Source organism: Bacillus rossius, chromosome 12, assembly GCF_032445375.1.
Source record: "Bacillus rossius redtenbacheri isolate Brsri chromosome 12, Brsri_v3, whole genome shotgun sequence".
NCBI classification, from domain to species: domain Eukaryota; kingdom Metazoa; phylum Arthropoda; class Insecta; order Phasmatodea; family Bacillidae; genus Bacillus; species Bacillus rossius.
Genome location: NC_086339.1, coordinates 38,735,892 through 38,750,886, shown reverse-complemented (window position 1 = coordinate 38,750,886; position 14,995 = coordinate 38,735,892). Strand labels below are relative to the sequence as shown.

The 14,995-nt window shown below is 37.1% G+C and overlaps 1 protein-coding gene across 1 annotated transcript; it reads left to right on the top strand.

The window, feature by feature from the left end:
• Positions 1–7,105: 7,105 nt before the first annotated feature.
• On the top strand, positions 7,106–8,832 carry LOC134537200 (cytochrome P450 4g15-like). The gene has a single exon (XM_063377465.1). The coding sequence runs from the start codon at positions 7,144–7,146 to the stop codon at positions 8,716–8,718; it is 1,575 nt and encodes a 524-aa protein (XP_063233535.1). The 5' UTR covers positions 7,106–7,143; the 3' UTR covers positions 8,719–8,832.
• The last annotated feature ends 6,163 nt before the right edge of the window (positions 8,833–14,995 follow it).

The following is a 14,995-nucleotide window of genomic DNA, read 5'->3' as shown; positions in this document are numbered from 1 at the left end:
TGTAAAGGTTTTGGCTGGACTCTTTCTAGTATAAACCGATTGGAGCTAAGAATTAGTCATTTCATGCCTATGCAGACCTAAATGATTATAAGATTACTAACCTTCGCAAGTGGTCCTGTAGTAGAATATATATTATGTAATAAAGTTTATTTTGTGAAAGAACTTGTGTTGCTTTATTTCTAGAACCATCCACTATTATGTTAAAATGTTGTTTTGTTTAATTTTTTTCCGACTTCATTCCGAATCGTACCACGGGCCTTAGTCGATCTAATTACTCATTTTATTGGTTGTAAATTTATTTAGTAAATTTTGAACTTTTTCTCGAGTTATAGCTAAATAATTACGAATTTCCAAGACGGCAGACATGATGGCTTATAGGATGATGGTAGTAGAGGTTTTTAAGCCTCTTTAAGAATGTTGATCATGATTTATTGAAATTATTTATTAAATAATATTAATATATTTTGAATCGATCAAGTATCGAACCAGGGACAGCAACTGACCGGATCAATCAGTATATTGATTGTAAATTTATTTAATGAATTTTGGAATTTTTCCCGAATTTATAGCTAAATAATTACATGATTCCAAGATGGCTGCCGTAACGAAACATGCAACAGTAATAGGATCCAATATGGCGGTCATAACGTAAAGTGTAACGACGACATCGTACTCAACCAAGATGGCGGGCGTAACGAAACATGCTACAATTATATAATCCAAGATGGCGACCATAATGATACATCCAACAGTGGTTTATAAGTAATATTTTATTAAATTTTTATTATTTTATTCGATTGATTAATTTATTTAATGAATTTTGAAATTTTTCCCGAATCTCCAGCATTAAAATTACGGATTTTCAAGATGGCGGACATGACGTCATACTAGGTGAAGATATGTATATTTTGACATAAGAGGTGGGGGTCAGTCTGCCAGCACCCACCACGGGGGAAGGATCGGTCGAAATTTAATTTTTTTGCGCTCACCGGGTTCGAACCGAGGACTCCGAACTCCGTGTCGTAAATGTTTGTTTTTTTAAATATTTTTTATTAAATTTTTATTATTTGAATTTTTTTATAAATTTTAAAAAAAATTTCATTAAAATCGGATAATAAATAAAAAAGTTAAAGATGGCGACCGTAACAAAATTTGCAACGGTGACGTCATAATTCAAAATGGCGGAAAACACATCGCCAGAATTTTCGAGAACACAATTACGTCATCCAAAATGGCGGATCCAAAATTGCCGTCGGGGTCAAGGTAAAGGTCAAAGGTCAAGGTCACAACCATCCAAGATGGCCGCCGTGACGTCACAATCCTAGATGGTGGACCGGCAATCTTCAATCCACACCCTGGACCCTGTTTCCGGAGCCCCCAAACTATACTACTTTTCTAACTAAATATATCACCACTAATAGATGAAGATACGTATGTTGTTGTCATTTACTAAACTAAGTTCCTCTGGACTTACGTAATTATAATTGATGAGGTGTATTCTGTTGTGAGGCTGGTTTATCCTGTCACGTTTCCAGTCAAGCATTTTACTTACATAAACAAATAATTTTATAATATCAATATTTATTTCATTATAATTTGGTAGCAGTAACAAGTCAAATCAAAATCAACTAATAATAATAAAAAACACCCAGTTATCACATTGACTCTCAAGCCAAGTTATGCTGAGGTCTCACTTCGCCTTCTAAGAAGACTGTAGAAATCGAGAAATGCTTTCAAATTGTTTTTTTTTTTTTTGTTCATGTGCTAGAGTAGAAATTATGCAATCAATTTTTAAATTGAAGTTATGATATTTTTTTAAATATAATTTTTTTGTAATCTTGATTTTAAAATATAAGTATTTTTTCATGCTTTACTAAGGATCAAGCTTGGGACGAAAATCGACCGATGAAATCAATATTTTAATACGCAATTTATATTTGTTATTATCTTTTCCTGAATTTCTAGCCTATATAATTACAGAATAATTTCATTATAATGAAATTATTTCATTTTTGGTCCATTTGGCAATATAGGAAGACTGGATTGTGGTGGACTATATCTTAGCCACTTTTGAGAATATTTTAATTATTAAATTTAATAAGGATTTTTAACCTGAAATTAAATCTTAGGATCAGTCAAGTATTGAACAAAGGTCAATATTCATTGGAATCAATTTAAGGCAGGTAGATAAGTTATATATACTTAAATATTTTTCCTTTTATTTAAAGACTGGTATCACAACTGCATTTTTCCAAAAAGAAGTTATATTGGTAATGCTTAGTCTAGTATTGGAGCTCTAAATAATTTATAAAGTTAAGAAGTTGATACAACTCTTTTATGAAGGATATGGAATACCGAAGTGTCCTGTCACTTTACTTTTAAGTTTTTTGATTGCCGTTATTACTAGACTCTCAGCTATTGTAGGAAACGAGATATTTATAGCATTGGCGGGAGTTGTATTGTCTTTGATATGTATATTTTTGCTTGAGTTTTTACGTGTATATTAGCAAAAAGGTTTTCCTAAAGCATTAGCTACATCAATGAGATAATAAATATACGTATAATTTTCTAATAGTGATAATATCCCTGTGGCCATTCATCTTGCGTTTACATATTTTCAGGAACTGTAGGTGTTAATTTTGAGTTTATTTATATATCTGCTTACCATTTACTCTTATCAGATTATATTTTATCTTAGCTAATTACCCTTGAACTGATAAATATACGTAATGATCCAATTATGAATCATGTAAAGTTAAAAAAGTTGTACCTTGTTTTAATTGATTTAAATACTTTTTTTTGGAACCATTTAAATACTTAATTTCTGAAAAAGTTGTAAAAATTAAGAATTTAAAATAAGCAATTACATATTCGTGAAAAAATGTTTAACTATATTTAACTATTCAATATATATTTTTAACTATACAATATATTGCTATTATTAAATATATTTTGGTGAAAGAAATCAATATTAATATAACAGCATATAAAATTATATCATTAAGATAAAACAATTACAAAATTTCTAACAAATTTATAGAATACAGTATATAAAAATCATTATTTATAAAAGTAGGGTAAACTTATTAATTCAATTGTTAATAGAATTTTTTAAAAAAAAATCCTACATAGGCCAAAAAGTTCCTAAAAAAATGTTGCATTAACCGATTGTGTTTATATATTAATCACATATAAACAATAAAAATCTAAACAAAAACAGCAAATATGTTTATTATTGTAAAACCGTATAGATCACACAAACACATATACAAAACATATACATAGGCCTACATTTATTCCCAAAATTACGCACAAGAAGATAAACGCATATCAAATTAATCTCAAAAGTCTACATTTACGATGAATAAAATACATTGTCTTTAACTTTTCTGATTTTGGCCCTCATATGTTTTGATATATTAAGAAAAATTAATGTATCACGTAAATAGGCAAGAGTTGCTACTGGGTAAAATTTAAACCATAAAACTATGTAAATCAGAAATTATTTAAATTAAAATTATTACATTAATAACATATTATAACACAAACAATTACATAAAAAAACTGTAAAGCTACATACCCAAACCTAAACTTAAAGATATAATAAAATATATATAACAAGAAAATAATAAAAACGTTAGAAGTAAACACTAAAAACTACAATACTATTAATAAACAGAAATGATTATATTATAATTTGATGTCTGTAGGTTCACACCAGGACCCTTACGAGTAGTTAAACTATTCAATTTTTTAAAACACAAGTCCTCTGCCTCAGCCTATTACTATGCCCATGTTTAAACATCAAAAAAAAATTAAATTCAAAACACTCCATGTCATCCCTGGAGCCATATTCTAGAACTTCGTACCTTCGCAGGAGCACAGACAGCATAGTCTTCATTGCCATATAAGCATAGCTCTTGCCAAGGCACATCTTACGCCCGTAGGAAAACGGGCGACTGGCACTATTCTCTCTGCTGAACCTGTCAGGATCGAATGTGTCCGGGTTTGGAAAATATTCTGGATTCCTATGCACTAGATAAATTAGGATTATGACAATTGTGCCTGCTGAAAACTGTAGCTGTTAACACTCACATCTACGTCAACCCGCTTTGCTACAAGTGGAACAACTGGATAAAGTATCATTGTCTCTTTTATCACTTGTTCCAAAAACACTATTTGTTGCAGATCTCTTGTCGTGACAGGTCGGCTTGTGTCTTCGCCGAAGATGCTTGCCTGCTCTTGTAGTACTTTTCTCTGCACATCTTGATGTAATCCCAGCAGCATCAGTGTGGTCGCTACGGTGTAGGCTGTGGTGTCTGTGCCAGCTCCGATAACGAACATGGCCTGGTCCTGGAGTTACTCTATGCTTAACAGTCCTGAATTTTCCACCATAGTCGATACCATGTGCTCTAGGAAACCCAAACGTTTCATCGGTATGTCACTAAAATTATTATCCATGTCCTTCGCTTCAGGTGCAACATTTTGTTTTCTAAAACTCATATATGATTCGGTCTTATCTTTGATCAAATGAGTTACGTAATTGCGAATATAATTAACTAACGATATTACTTTATAATAAAAAGGAAATAACTTATGAGTCCAATGAAACCACATCCACGGTGTAAATAAAGTAAAGGCTCCTACTTCAGCTATTTTTGGGAAGTTTTCTACAACACTGTGCTGATGACTTTTACCTTGTATGTTCATCGGCACGCCCAGACTCGTCTCGGAGAGCATCTCCAGAGCGCAGGGCAGCGAGTAGTCCGCCATGTTGAATGGCTCTCCGTGGCAGCGTTCCTCCAGCAATTCAGTCATGCGCTGGCTCTTCTCGTGGAATTTGGCAGTAAGCAACGAATTACCGAATACTGTGCTAAGTGGATTGTACATCATTGGCTGACTTAATTTTTTACTGTTATTTAAAATTACCGATATGTCCTTGGGGACAAACATTCCAACAGGTAGCGGTCCAACCCACAGTTTACACACGGCACCGTAGCGGTAGCGTAGTTCCTTGAAGTAGTTTAAAATATCTTCCCTGCGAGCGATCAGTTGAAGCGTGTTTCCGAGCACAGGCAGCCCAGGCGGTCCCGGTATCCTGGCGACCCATTTCACTGCAATTAGTGTTTTTGAAATACACTTTTTAATACACCAAATTGTTCGTTTTATTAGTCATTTGTAAATTCCGTCCTGATTTGCTAATTTTTAATACTACAAAGAGTTTCTCAAAAGCATTTTGTACGACTATGCTGAGCTGAAAGGCAGTAGGAATCCTATGACAGACTATCCACGCCTTTTGAGATACAAGGGTCTGAACAAATCCACACTTGAAAAATGGAACATCTCAGAAATTTTTGACGGTTGTTTCTCTTTACCGTCGTAGCCTTACTTTTATTTGATTTTAAAAACGATTCTTTGAGCATTTTATTAATTCGTAGGGGGGGGGGGGTGGGAGAAGTGGATAAACTCTCTAAAAATAAAGCAAAAATATTTATGCAATAGCTTTAATCATTTAAATCTTCTATTCTTATAAAAATAGAATAAAATAAATCAAAATATCGTATTATCTGTGAAATAAAAGAAAAATCCTCGGAAATAAACTAGAATTTACCTTCAAGTGTTTATGTAGATTAGCTGCCATTGTTTTACAACAGAGGACTTTCTTTGTACTACAGATCAAACATTAAATTTTCAGTTAATACCCTATTCATAGTCCTTGTATCGGTATCTTCTTTCATTTCATACAATTTCTCGACTGGCAATTCAAAGTTTTTCGTTTCGGTGTTCTTCATTTATGTTAAGATCAAAATATTGTTAACTGTTACCAGATACACAGTTCTTTTAATGTTGAAAATTTCTCACACGCCAGTATTCACTAGATGTAATATTTTTGCGCTAAAAGCTCTACATTGACAGCACTGCTTATAGAAATAACGTTTTCGTGACATCGATGTTATACACGAATATAGTCGTTAAAAAAATTATTAATGTCACACAACGAAATTTTATATTACAATATATGTTGTATTTTTAAATATTAATAAATACTATAGTAATAAAGAAATTAATTAATGTTGCTGTAATTAAATTACTTTATAGAAAATTATGAACGAATTACCTTTATAACTACTGGTTTTCAAATATAACGAATTACTTACTGTAAGAAGTAATTTTAACTAACTCGTTACTTCTAACGTATTTTCGTCCAGGCCTGCAAAATGCGGCTCACTAATGAGCTTTTACATTCCCCGATATTCACGAAATTAGTTATATACGGGTGCATGTTTCCACACTTGGGTCCACCGTCTTGAGGACTTAGGCTCGTGGCTATAGCAGTTTCTGCATGCATGCTTATTGGAATTTAAAACTTATATTTCGGTCGTGTAATGCGCACTTATATTATTGTATTTCTGGTTCATACTAAAATTTAACCCTCAAAGTGACTAAAGAAGTATAACTTCAAAAACACAGGCAATGATAATCCCGGCCTAGGTAGAAATGTTACGTGTTCAGCGTTCCGACATTTACATGCGATGCGTTCGGTACTCCTGATGTTTGGCTAGCCCTGAGGAATCAGAAGTGCCATTTTGTTAAACAGAATTATAGTATTGTTTTGAAAAGAGAAAAAAATAGTACTAATTTACTAGGGAATAAAATACTGTTCTTATATTTAATACTCTCAGCATTATATTAAAGAATTCTAAATTAATTTTCGTGTCCAAGTTTCGTATTATAAGTGTATTTGCAACAAGAGAACACATCAATTTGCACGAGTCCGAGGTTAAATGTTACGCATCCGAGAGACTTACATTGTTTTATTTTTTATTTCCTCGCTTACTTGAGAACGTCAAGAAGCAATTTATCTGTCAGCTGCAGCAAAGACCTTGCGACGTGAAAAAAATCACTGCTTATTCAAGTAAAAAAAAAAAAACATGTTTGGTGTGTTCTTTGGTAACCTGTTTGTGAAAGACAAATTGGGCAATATGAATACCTTTTTTTTTATTTTTGAAATGCAGTTTGCCTTGACCGCAGTTAAAGGAAATTACAAATAGAAGTTCGGCCATGTGTGAAAATTTATCTTCCTTTTGTTAATCAGTTAACTATATATAGGCTACCTGCAAGGGATCCAGATGTTAGTTCAGAATGGTTGCGCTAGAAGCTTGGGCTTCGTGGGGCTTCCTAACAGTAGCCGCTGCTGCCGTCGTCATTGCCGTGAGATGGTACCTCAAGATAAGCCACTGCTGTCGGCTGGTCGCCAGGATACCGGGACCGCCTGGGCTACCTCTGCTCGGAAACACGCTTGAAGTAATCCCTCGCAGGGAAGATATTTTAAACTACTTCAAGGAACTACGCGACCGCTACGGTTCTGTGTGTAAAATGTGGTTTGGACCTCTATTTGGTGTTGGAATGGTAGACCCTAAGGACATATCAGTGATTTTAAGTAGCAGCAAAACTTTAAGTAAGCCAAAATTGTACAACCCACTTAGCATAGTATTCGGTAATTCGTTGCTTAATGCCAAATTTGAAGACTGGAAGAAATTCCGTAAAATTATGGAACCTACCTTCAGTAATCGTATCATCGACTCATACGTCAGCACTTTCCACGAGAAGAGCCAGCGCATGGCTGACCTGCTGGAGGAACGCTGCCATGGAAAGCCATTCAACATGGCGGACTACTCGCTGCCCTGCGCTCTGGAGATGCTCTCCGAGACGAGTCTGGGCGTGCCGATGAACATACAAGGTAAAAGTCATCAGCACAGTGTTTTAGAAAATTTCCCCAAAATAGCTGAAGATGCATCATTTGTTTTACTTACACCGTGGATGTGGTATCATTGGACTCTTAAGTTTTTTCCTCTTTATTATAAAATTATTGTGTTAGTCAAACCTATTCGTAATTACGTAACTTCATTGATCAAAGATAAAACCAAATCATATATAAGTTCGAGAAAACATTATGTTGCACCTGAAGCGAGTGACATAGATATTAATGCTAGCGACATACCGAAGAAACGTTTGGGGTTTCTGGAGAACATGGTATCAACTATGGTGGAAAATCCAGGACTGTTAAGCATAGAGGAACTACAGGACCAGGCCATGCTCGTTATCGGAGCTGGCACAGACACCACAGCCTACACCGTAGCGACCACACTGATGCTGCTGGGATTACATCAAGATGTGCAGAGGAAAGTCCTACAAGAGCAGGAAAGCATTTTCGGTGAAGACACAAGCAGACCTGTCACGACAAGAGATTTACAACAAATGGTGTATTTGGAACAAGTGATAAATGAGACAATGCGACTTTATCCCGTAATTCCAGCTGTGGCAAGGCGGGTTGACGAAGATATCAGTGTTAACAGCTACACTTTGCCAGCAGGCACAATTGTCATAATCCCAATTTATCTAGTGCATAGGAATCCAGAATATTTTCCAAACCCGGACACATTCGATCCTGACAGGTTCAGCAGAGAGAATAGTGCCAGTCGCCCTGCTTGTTCGTTTATCCCGTTTTCCTATGGGCGTAAGATGTGCCTTGGCAAGAGCTATGCTTATATGGCAATGAAGACCATGCTGTCTGTGCTGCTGCGAAGGTACGAGGTTCTAGAATGTGGAAACAGGGATGATATGGAGTGTTTTAAATTTGAATTTTTTTTGAAGTTTAAACATGGATATAGTATTAGGCTGAGGCAGAAGCCTTTTGTGATTAATAAAATGAAATAGTTAAAATACTTAAAAGGGTATAAAAGTTAATTATAGACACCAATAGACATTACTATTTTTTTCTAATTTGTATTTGTATTGTAGTTTAAAGTGTTTACATTAAAAGTTTATATTATTTAACTTTTTATAAAATATTTAATTAAATCTAAAGATTCTGCTGTTTGTTTATGAAGCTATACGGCTTTTCAAGCTATTAGTCTATATGTATTATAATATGTCCGTAATTAAAATAATTTTAAATTAGGTAATTTCAGTTTTACTTTGTTTTATGGTTTAAATTCAACCTAGCAGCAGCTTTTGCGTGTTTGCATGATATATAATTGATAGTAAGATATCAAAACAACTTAGGGTAAATATTAGGAAAGCAAACTTATAGTCTATAAATATTATTATTCGTAAATGTTTGTCTTTTGATATTTATTTTATGCATATTAAATTTTTTTTGCGTAATTTCGTGAATAAGTATATGTAAGTGTGTAGGTGTTCTTTATAATAATAACTATATTAGATATTTTTTTATATTTCATAGTTTATTTCTGATTAATAAAGAAACACATTAGAATAATATAAACATTTGTTTAGGTAACAATTGACCTTTGAAGGATTAATTATAAAACTATATTTAGCACATAAAATAAAACATTTACATTATTTTTATAAATAATGATTTTAAAAATATTTTCAAACATTTTGTATGAAATTTAGTATTTGTTAGTAGGAGGAGCACAAGGATACTGTGACCAATGTAAACATTAAAATGTAAACAATGGCCCCAGTACCCCCATGGGCACCGCCATCTTGCTTCATGGGGGCCGCCATCTTGTCTCACGGAGGACGCCACCGTCGCAGCCACTGGGGGCCGCCATCTTTTTTCCATCTGCTGCAGGCCACCATCTTAGTTCAGCCTTTAGTTACCGGAGCGCGCCACCGTCGCTCCGAAGGCGGGAATTGTATACAAAAAATCCTGGGCGGCAGGTGGATTCGATCCCTGGGACGCACCAATGTCGTGGATACGAGGCAGACGCCTTGACCACTAGACCACAGGACCAGATGAAGTATGGGGAATTAAATAATGTACATATGCTTAAAAGAAGCTATGCTTAAAAGAAGCTATGTTTAAATTTCGAAAAATATGCTTAAAGGCCCCGCCATACTAGCTATGCCTAAATTTCGAAAAAATAAAATATGTCTATAAATCTCCACCACCCCACCACCCACCCCCACTACAAGTATGCTTAAAACCCCCGCCATTATGCTTAACCGCCATGTCTTTAAATTTAAAAAAAGGCCCCGTCATACTAGCTATGTCTAAACCATTAAATTTCGAAAAAAAAAGTCTATAAACCCTCCACCCCAAGTATGCCTAAAACCCCCACCATTATGCTTAAGGCATCATGTTGTATGCTTAAAACACACACCCCCACACTAGTTATGCCTAAACCGCCATGTCTAATATAAAAAAAACTGGAATGTTTAATTTCCAACAGCCACGTTTAAATTTCGAAAATAACCCGCCATGTTTCAGTATGCTTAAAAAACCCCACCCACCATATTAGCTATGACTAAATAAACATAACCTCAAAAATCCCGTGCAGAGAGAGCGAGATGTTGTCCGCTGGAGCGTCACTCATAAACTGCGCAATTAGCCACCATGATGTAAGCTTAAAACACACACACCCACCCCAAGAAACCCCCACCATACTACCTATGCCTAAACCGCCAAATTTAAATTTCCAACAGCCATATTTAAATTTGGAAAAGAAATAAAATACCACTATGTTTAAATATCGAAAAGCAAATACCGCAACCCTACCACCCAGCGTATGTTTAAAACAATTGCCGCCATATTATCTATGACTAAATACCTGGGAGAAACATAACCTTAAAAAAGGCACCATACTAGCTATGTCTACCCCACCCCCACCACCATTATGCTTAAAAAAAAAACACCGCCATACTAGCTATGTCTACCCCACCCCCACCACCAGTATGCTTAAAAAAAAAAAACACCGCCATACTAGCTATGACTAAATACCTGAGAGCAACATAACCTCAAAAATCCCGCGCAGAGAGAGCGAGATGTTGTCCGCTGGAGCGTCACTCTTAAACTGCGCAATTATAACCCCCACATCATATTATAAGCATAATAATGTCTTTAAAATAACACTGTATGTGGAAATGCTTTAAGTAATAAGCATATAAATGTATTAAGCATAGTTGTTAGGACCCCTACAGTTAACACATAACATAGAGTAATAAAAAAATAAAATGTAGGTGCCGCACGAATGCCAGAAATAAACCAAATAGCGCTCAGCGACATGCACCAATAAGCATACATAAAAAAACTCACCGGAACGCATCCCGCCAACCCCAGCGATATGTAACAAATAAATTTAAATAAACGTTGTACAAACATTCCTGTATGAAAGAGTGTTTAACGATCGCTCGTGCGCCGCTCGTGCGCCGTAGCATTAAGTAATAAACAAAATAAAAATAAAATGTAGATGCCGCACGATCGCCAGAAACAAATTATGTATGTTACCGAGGTAATAAAAAAAATAAACTATAGGCGCCACCCCCAGTCCTAGTATGTTAAAAACACCCACCCCCAAGTATGCCTAAAAAAACCCCCACCATACTAGCTAAGACTAAATGGAGTGCCACATACACACACCGCCATCTTTAATGTCACAGAGGAGAGCGAGAAACGTAACGTAAAATATGCTTGAAGTAATAAGCATCGTTAAAATTTATAATATTGTAAAGACATAAAAATAAGCATAGTTTAAAAACGTAGATCACCATTTAATAGTACTGGACCAGATAACACATACCATAGCGATAGCATGAATAAGCATAGTTAGGACCCTACAGTGCAGCAGTTGTGCGAAGCGCTAAAAGCAAAAATTGAACCCTACAGTCAACACGTAGCGTTAAGTAATTAAAAATAAAATGTAGATGCCGCATGAGACCTCGCGAACGAAGGGCACAACACCAGAGACAAAACATGCTATTCCCATTTGTTAAAAAGACGCACATACGAGTCTTTAGTGCTGGCCCAGCTAGTATACATTTGCACCGCTAGTCAGCATGGCCCCTGGTACGGCGCTCCTTCCCCTTGATCCCCCCTCTTCCCTCTCCAGGTCCTCCCCTCCTTTTCTCCTTCCTTCCCCGCCGCCGCGATGTTAGCGCCCCTAGCGGCCTAGTGTTTTGAGTTGTATATAAGGGTGTTCTCTGCGTGGCCTCTTCGCAGTTCATTCTCATTAGGGGAATGGCTGTCCGTCGAGACGAGCAAATGTTAGCATGGTTGACCACTCGGTGCAGTTACTATTGTCGATAGGCTGTAGATATGGTCTCTACTCACCCTGGGTGGTTGCTAAACTATTGGTCTTAGTCTCGCGTCGCATGAATATGTCAGTGAACGATCTTAGTCTTGCTCATGCTCATTCTTACATTATGTTCACGTAGATTTTCCCGCAGCCGAGTGGTAATAGCCAGTGTAACTACTTCCTCAGTCATGATGCTTAAAGTTCAGGGCGATTCATGAGTCGCTTGTGGTGGTCCTTGTGCGGCGCTGTTACACTGGGCGCATGTTACTTGATTCATTTAATATTCCGTGTTAGCATAGGTGACATTTGCGCGTGTTCGACGTACGGCTTACACTACTACACATTTTAATCCGTATGATGAAAGTTAACTTACTGGTAGAGCTGCCATATTACTCGCGAGTAAACATATTTTATGTACTATTGATCCTGCTTGGAGGCGGTTGGCTTTATTGTGGGCGTAATAAGCAGTCGTGAATTTGGTATAGCCTTAAGTTATTTAAGGAGGCACATTTAATAGACATTAGTGTACACGTAATTTCTTACGTTTATTGAAGCGTTATGGTTATGTATATACGTGGGATGTATCACTAGGAAAAAGTGTGATGTTAGTCTCATGCCTTCATTTGTTGAGCATCAAATATATAGTGAAAGATGGCAATTAATCTCTTATAAAGATACCTTTCTGATGTCGTATGTTCGTTCTTTATTGTACTTCAGCTGTGATGTTTGTAAATTTCATAACAAGAAAATATATTACACTATCGTTACCTAGCCTCATGTCTTTTTGTAGCCAGTTACACTTCTCATAGTAACACTTCTGACTGTTGCCTTAATATCTTAGATATTTCGTTGTTTCTCCTGCTACGCAACACGTGTAGTCAATCCTTTCAGTAGAGGATTGGTTACAAGTTCTGCGCAACTCTGCTTAGGCAGCAGAGTTAGAGTGTTTGTTTTTGTGTTTCATGGCTGCGAGCGGACGCGGAGATGGTGTTGGGTGGGTTTATCGCCTACATAAAGGTGAACTCACCCAATACCTTGAAGAAAATGGTTTAAGCGGCGAGGGCGGTGACACTGTCGCTGAAATGCGGTCTCGTTTGGTTCGCTCCCTTCGTGAGTCACTCGAGGAAGCGGCGAGCAGCCCAGCTGGGGTCAGCGACGGGCGTAACGAGCCGGAAGTGAGTGTTACTCCCGATCCTTTTGCCCATAAATTATATTTTACCACCTTAAAGAAACTCCCAAATTTGGAATCCAATGATCCCAACATAGTTTTGAAATTTTTTCTGGAGGCTGATAGGATATTTAAATTAAAGTTAGTCCGCAATGCATCCTTGTTGAAAGGATTACTGACTAAGTGTACAGGCGTATATGTTAACAGCCTCACAGAAGCCATTGTACAGGGGTTAACCTATCCTGCATTTAAACAGTCGGTCTTGCGTATGGTTTGTCCCCCTCAGGTCATGGAGCAATGCAAACGTGATCATGTCGTACGTTTACAACGTCCCGATGAAACTGTATCGCAGTACGTCGATAGTGTGTTGGCCTATGCTTCTGTCTTGGAAATAGATACTAGGGAAGCAGAATTAGTAGATCTTGTGTTGGGTAACGTCTCCCCAGAAGGGATTAGCATGGGTAGCATGCTACCTCAACCGGTTACGTTTGATACGTTGCGTAAGTGGGCGAGTGATGTTGATACGCGTTTGTCGGCCAAACATAGATTTAAGCAGGCCTTTAATACCAGTGATCAGCGTGGGGCAATTCATAGACATAAGGGTGTTAAACATTACGGTAATTGGAGGGAAACTCGCAGTCAGCAGTTTGGCATGGTAGTTGAACCGGCTATGGGTACAGCTGGTGTGTCCTCCTCGCGGGGGCCTCCGGTGGCGGCTAGGGTAACTCAACCTGTAGCCAGTGCTCGCGCGCCGCGGCAGGTCGACGCTCAGACGTGTCAACAAACACAGGGTGAGTCAAATTATACTCACCTGCGTTGTGCCAACTGTAGTTATTTTGGTCACGCGGCCGTGAACTGTACCAGTCCCTATTTTGAACCGGCTAATCGTACTTGCTTTAAATGTCATGGGAAAGTACATTATCGTGCTACTTGTCAGGGAAACGGGCCGTGACGGGGCGGAAAAGGGGCCGTCGCCGTCGGTTGTTACGTAAAGCCTCTTATCAAAATTATTTGCATTATTTGCCGATTGGCATAAAAGATAAATTTTTCCCAGCCCTGGTAGATACTGGAGCGACTCGCTCTGTGATAAGTCAAAGTTTGTTAGAAAGTTTAAAGAAAATGTATCCGAAAATGTTTCCTGCATCAGTCTTTGCTTGTGAGCCTATTAATTTGTGCGTCGCTAATGGCAATTGTTTGGTGTCGGACGTGTCTGTGATTATACACTTCAAGGTAAAGCATTTCTCCTGGTCGTGGAGTTTCGCGGTAATACCCGGAATAACCCCTAATCTTATTTTAGGTCTAGATTTTTTGAGTAGAGCTCGTTGTGTTCTTGACTTGAGTCGTCATGATATGCATTTTGATTTTGACCCTAAGGTAAAGATACCTCTGCGTGTTGACACAAATAGTAAAATAGTTGTTAAATGCTGTAACATGGATGCCGTAACTATTAAGGGTGCTGTAGAAGCTGTTGTAGAAAAATTTCCGGATGTAGTCACCAAAAAAATTGGTCGATGTGATATATTATTACCTTACAAGTTTTATTTGCGAGACGAACACCCAGTTCGTAGTAATCCATACAGACCCTCACCACCAAAGCTCCAAACCATGCAGAAGATCATTGATAATTTAATAGCATCTGGTGTTATTTCGCCCTCTACCTCTGACTTCAGCACACCGACGTTCTTAGTCCGTAAGAAAGACGGCATTAATTGGCGATTAGCTCATAATTATATACCGCTCAACAAGAAGATAGCTTATGATGACGTATACCCGTTACCTA

Bases quoted from the DNA above. Each gene is read 5' to 3' on its own strand.
- LOC134537200 (XM_063377465.1), top strand. From the start codon at position 7,144: ATGGTTGCGCTAGAAGCTTGGGCTTCGTGGGGCTTCCTAACAGTAGCC.